The sequence below is a fragment of the Myotis davidii genome, unplaced genomic scaffold (assembly GCF_000327345.1).
Source record: "Myotis davidii unplaced genomic scaffold, ASM32734v1 scaffold81, whole genome shotgun sequence".
NCBI lineage: Eukaryota > Metazoa > Chordata > Mammalia > Chiroptera > Vespertilionidae > Myotis > Myotis davidii.
The window spans coordinates 128,111-134,110 of NW_006291554.1; the positions used below are offsets into that span (position 1 = coordinate 128,111).

Genomic DNA, 6,000 nt, shown 5'->3' on the forward strand with positions numbered 1-6,000 from the left:
ATCATGGTCCGATACTTCCAAATATAGTAAATTCCCACTTATCAGAAATCTTTAGGAAATGAAATGTTTAGTAATTTAGTAGTAAACCCTGAAATGAGAGTTCAGTATTTTTCATAGATTATATTTATAATGGCAAAATTTAACATTCATTGTTCCTGTTATAAGTTTAATCTATTGACATTTAAATTAATTTATATGAAAAATAAATTTACTTATTCTAAATCATGTATCTAAATTAACAAAGACTGTATAAATGGCAGCCTCTGCAATTATTTGATCTACTACTACCATTCTTCTAAACACAACCATATTAACATAGTGCAGCTTCTGAGCAGTGAACCTACTTTAGGTAACTGAGGAAGAGAAAATGAACACAAAAATCAAAAGTTAGAAATTCCTACCTTTGCTTTTTGGAAAAATTTGTTCCTCAGCAATTCTGCGGCTGTTGGTCTAAAACCGGAAAAGAAAGCTTTTATAATTAATTCAAATGTAATATGGGTTTTTATCTCCAAAGCTGAGAAAACTATAAGACATTAAGTAGAATAAAAACTCATGTAGAAATGTCCTGATAATAAGTATTGTAGGTTCTTTGACAAAGTCATTAGGTGAAACTTCTTTTTGGAAGCATGATTTCTCAGTGGCTTCCAATACATTTGCTACTTAATATTATTGCCCAAGAAGTAGGCTAGAAAATGTTTACTTTAACAAGGCATAAAAATACATCTAGACACCAACGGTGACGGCCAGGGGGTTGGGGGCAGGGTGGTGCTGGGTGAAGCTAGGCAAAGTAGGAAGAAATGGGGACATCTATAATAGTGTCAACAATCAAACTAATATTTTTAAAAGAAAAAAAATACAACTAAATTCACAAAGTCCTCTGCTTCTTGCTATGTGGCTGCTTGCTAGCCTTCAACTTATTAACATATTAAAAATAGATTTCACTTAAAAAATACTCTACACTTAATAGATATTCCCCAAATTTAAACTAAATTCAATTTTACTCAACTGTGCAGACTCTTATTTCCTTTGAGTAAAGGCATCATACCAACTTTACAAATTTTTAACTGAGTATGACTGAGAATAAAGAACAAGCAATTCTATACTTAAGAGCCTGGTCCTGATTACACCACACACCTACCATGTAATTCTGAGCAAATCACTTCTCTAAGGTTCAGGATCATCTGGTCAATTCCCTAGAAACAGTGGTTCTTAAATGTTGCCGTGCATTATATCTGGGAGCTGAAAAAAATCCTGATGCCTAGGCTGCACCCACACCAATTAGAGTGGAACCAGGGATCATTAGCTGATCAAATTCTCCAGGTGATTCCCATGTGCACTCAAGCTTGAAAACCAGGATTTCTATAAAGAGTAACAGACAAGCCCTAACCGGTTTGGCTCAGTGGATAGAGCGTCGGCCTGCGGACTGAAGGGTCCCAGGTTCAATTCCGGTCAAGGGCATGTACCTTGGTTGCGGGCACATCCCCAGTAGGGGGTGTGCAGGAGGCAGCTAATCGATGTTTCTTTCTCATCGATGTTTCTAACTCTCTATCCCTCTCCCTTCCTCTCTGTAAAAAATCAATAAAATATATATATATAAAAAAAGAGTAACAGACAGAATAAATGCACACTGACAACAGTCATTACCATTCCTATTTTTTCATTCAGTCAAGTTCTCAATAGGTTCGATAGTTTGTTTGCACAACATTGCTTCTTATAATTTATTCCTTTCTTCTAGGATTGTTTCCTTCTTTCTAAATACAATTTGTAAGAGTTCTTTAAGTGCTAAAACATGACTGAAAAACTTAATCTTTGTCTGAAAAATATCTTAATTCTATGCTTAATTCTTGAATGTTAATTTGATTATTTGGAGAATTCTGGGTTAAGTCATTTTCTCTCAACATTATGCCAGTATATTCTGGCATCAACTGTTATTATTGGGGAAGTGGCTAATGGTCTACTTGCCATTCCTCAGGAGGTAATCTGTTCCCTCAGTGTGCATTTAAGACTTTCTATCTGCCTCATTGTCCTGTAGTTTCATGACCATGTGTCAAGTGGAAAAGGGGAATGCTGCTTGGAATTTTGAGAGGTGGTCTTTAACCTGAGGATATAGGTATATCAATTCTAGGAAATTCTCAGCTATTATTTCCTTGAATATTTTATCTCACACATTCTTTCTAATCCTTCCTGTAAAGTCCATAGGTACATATATGTAGTTTGTATACATATATATGTGTATGTGTGTGTCTGTTACATACACACACTCTGAACCTTCTCATTCTAGCCTCTATATCAGTGGTTCTCAACCTTCCTAATGCCGCAACCTTCCAAAACCTTTAATACAGTTCCTCATGTTGTGGTGACCCCCAATTTCAGTGTTACAAATTGAACATAATTAAAGCATAGTGATTAATCACAAAAACAATGTGTGATTATATACGTGTTTTCTGATGGTCTTAGGTGACCCCTGTGAAAGGGTTGTTCGACCCGCAAAGGGGTCGCAACCCACAGGTTGAGAACCGCTGCTCTATATGTTCATCTCTCTTTCATATGCACAAATAATTCTCTGTGCAAGTATGTATGTGACTCCTAGTAACATATTAGATGAAGAGAAAAGTAAGCCTTATCTGATATTTACCTTTTTTCTGGATCCTTTTGAAGGCACAATGAAATCATTTTTCTAAATGATTTTCCATATTTTTTCAGCATTTCTTTATCTTGAACACCAGTTTCCAAACAAGGAGGATCATTTTGCAGTGTCAACATCAAAACCTGTAAGAATTTTCAATATAATAAAAACTTCTAAAGACTCAGTAAAGTAAAATTAAATACTGTGGCCAAGACATTTTAATATGGACAACCCCCAACATACGAGCAGATATTATTTTCCAAAAGTTCACATTTAGACCAGTTGTTCAGAATCCAAAGTTATCCACATAAACAATATCCTACAGGAAGTTCCCAGATGCTATGCCTACTAGAGCTCAACTGTATCCACACGATATATCCTTTAATTAGACTCCTTTCTTCATGTCTTCTGTCCCCACTCCTATACTGCCAAATCCCTTTAAAAAAATTAAAACCATAGCAAAATTCAGAGTGTGAACTTGCTGACTTTACCTATTCATGGCTCTCTTTCAACTTGATGCCTTGTTATCTGGCCTTCTCTTCCCAGAACTCCTCAGATAGTTCTATCATTAAAATCACTAATGATGTCCTAGATAACAAAGCTGGAGCCTTATTTAGTTCTTGTTCTTCCTACTTTCCCCACAGCAACTGACAATCTTGACTATCTTGTCCATCTGTTCCTTCCTGGACTTTCATGGCAACATACTAGCTTAATGCACAGAGATGCAAGTAATGAAAGTCATTTTTATGTGATGGGACTTTGGGTGATTCTTTTATTATACTGTTTGACTATTTTTATAAAAGCATAAGCCATTTTTCTACACATAAAGTCAACACTAAAAAATAAAAAGCTAATATGCAAAGTGTCCCTTTGGGAGTTCACTAGGAGACCAGGAGTTCGATTGCTCGCTATGAAGTGCGCTGACCACCAGGGGGCAGCACGAAATGAAGGCCTCGATCCACTCCGATCGCTGGCCAGGCCTAGGGACCCTACCTGTGCATGAATTTGTGAACTGGGCCTCTAGTTTAAAAATAAATAAAAAGAAGCTTTTTTTTTTTGCTTAAAGCAGCCTCCCACCTTACAGTTATATATTAAAAAAAAAAATTCTTAAAGTTTTGTGAATATCCACTTTCTCCTAGGAATCTTCAACCTTTAGGCAAACTATGACCTTAAACATCACTTACCTTTCACAGAATCAAAATTGCACCCACCAAACATGTAGGTCAATATATATATACTAGAGGCCCAGCACATGAAATTCGTGCACTCAAGGGGGGAGGCCCTCAGCCTGGCCTGCACCCTCTCACAGTCCAGGAGCCCCCGTGGAGGCGGGAGCCTCTCCCTGCATTCCCCAGCCATGAGGCAGCTTCTGGCTGAGCGGCATTCCCCCTGTGGGAGCACACCAACCACCAGGGGGCAGCTCCTGCATTGAGCATCTGCCCCCTGGTGGTCAGTGCACATCATAGCGACTGGTCATTCCAATGTTTGGTCGATTTGCATATTACCCTTTTGTTATATAGGATATGTTTTGAATATGGAGAGAGAGAGGTTTTTTCATAATAATCTTTTACTGGTTTTGTACCTCTCCACATTGTTAGATCCTTAAAGGGGACAGAATAACATCTTTTTAGAGCAGTGGTTCTCAACCTGTGGATCGCGACCCCTTTGGGTTGTCAAACGACCCTTTCACAGGGGTCGCCTAAGACCATCCTGCATATCAGATATTTACATTACAATTCATAACAGTAGCAGCATTACAGTTATGAAGTAGCAATGAAAATAATTTTATGGTTGGGTCACAACATGAGGAACTGTATTTAAAGGGCCAGAAGGTTGAGAACCACTGTTTTAGAGGTTCTGCAGTACACCAAAATCATACAAGTGTGAATAATATCAATATAACAATTCAGAATGGTGGTCTGCCATTTCAAACAGTCATAGAATATCTTATAAAGTGGCAAGAAGAACTATAAACAATAACTGCAAACAAAACAACTATAAACAATAACTGCAAACAAAACAGAATTCATGTGCATTTTACAACTAAAGGGTCACATAGATAAAAATGGTTACCAATAGTACTGGCAGCACCTTCTTAAACACAAAATACTCATTCTGTTACTAATGTTAGGGACAGGATTAATGACTACACTTCGGGTAACTACTACATTAGGAAATAATAATAGGCTTTTAATAAAAGCTGCTTAGTGTCCTAAGCAAACTTTTATCCAATATTAAAAATAATACATATGGCCGAAACCGGTTTGGCTCAGTGGATAGAGCGTCGGCTTGCGGACGGAAAGGTCCCAGGTTCGATTCCGGTCAAGGGCATGTACCTGGGTTGCGGGCACATCCCCAGTAGGGGATGTGCGGGAGGCAGCTGATCGATGTTTCTCTCTCATCGATGTTTCTAACTCTCTATCTCTCTCCTTTCCTCTCTGTAAAAAATCAATAAAATATAAAAAACAAAAATAACACATACGTATGGCACATGAACACTTTGCATGGGTTATCTTATTTAAGATATAAAAAGCACTTAAAGCAGTGCCTGGAAAAATAAGTGCTCAATGAATGTCAGCTATAATTACTATTAATTCATAACCCTTCCAACAACCTTATGAAGTAGAAATGATCACCATCCCCAGTAAGGCTGTTCATCCCCATTAAAGGTGACTGTAAGGAACACACACTAAAATGAGAAGCATCAGATCCTAATATCAAACCAGTTAGTGTCAGGAGATGGACAATCATCATATAAAGAGGACTGCTACAATGTACAGTCATTCAATACTAAATACCAAATATCTACTACAGATTTTAACTGCTCCAGGAGTTAGAAGGAATGCAGGGCAGAATTCCATGAGTAAAAATGTCAAATGAAGAAAGGCTCTGAAATGGAACTGGGACAGGAGCTGGGGTAGTACTTGGGGTATAAGCCTCACCTTCATTGGCGGATACTTATGATAAGGAGCAGCCCCCGTGGCCAATTCAATCGCTGTGATCCCGAAACTCCAGATATCAGCTTTGAAATCGTACCCTCGGACCTGTAGGGTATGAACAGGATAACCTTTACCACCCTAAAAGCACTTTTAAAAAGTAGCTTCCAAAATGTGTCAGGAACCATGGAAGTGTTCATAGGTTTTAGACCAATCATATAACCTAACGTAGGCAAAAGCTAAATATACTTGGGAACAGAAAAAAAAAAAAAGGAACCAAACTGAATGAATGTTCACCAACAATGGGAAATCGTTAAATATGGTACATTCACTTAAAGAAATATTATATAGGTAAACAAAAGCAAGGTTAATGAATTCCATATGAAAATATGAAAAACACCTGTGATAAAAATACAAAATTGGTCATACTGCCTGGCC

At 37.6% G+C, this 6,000-nt stretch overlaps 1 protein-coding gene across 1 annotated transcript in view; it reads right to left on the bottom strand.

The window, feature by feature from the left end:
* The window catches only part of OXSR1 (oxidative stress responsive 1), a 67,282-nt gene that overhangs the window by 17,186 nt on the left and 44,096 nt on the right, over positions 1 to 6,000 (bottom strand). The window contains exons 7-9 of the mRNA XM_006765069.2: positions 5,569 to 5,670; positions 2,636 to 2,769; positions 402 to 450 (exon numbers count right to left, since the gene is read on the bottom strand). Coding sequence (XP_006765132.1) covers positions 402 to 450; positions 2,636 to 2,769; positions 5,569 to 5,670 — 285 coding nt within the window. The remainder of the gene's footprint in view (positions 1 to 401; positions 451 to 2,635; positions 2,770 to 5,568; positions 5,671 to 6,000) is intronic.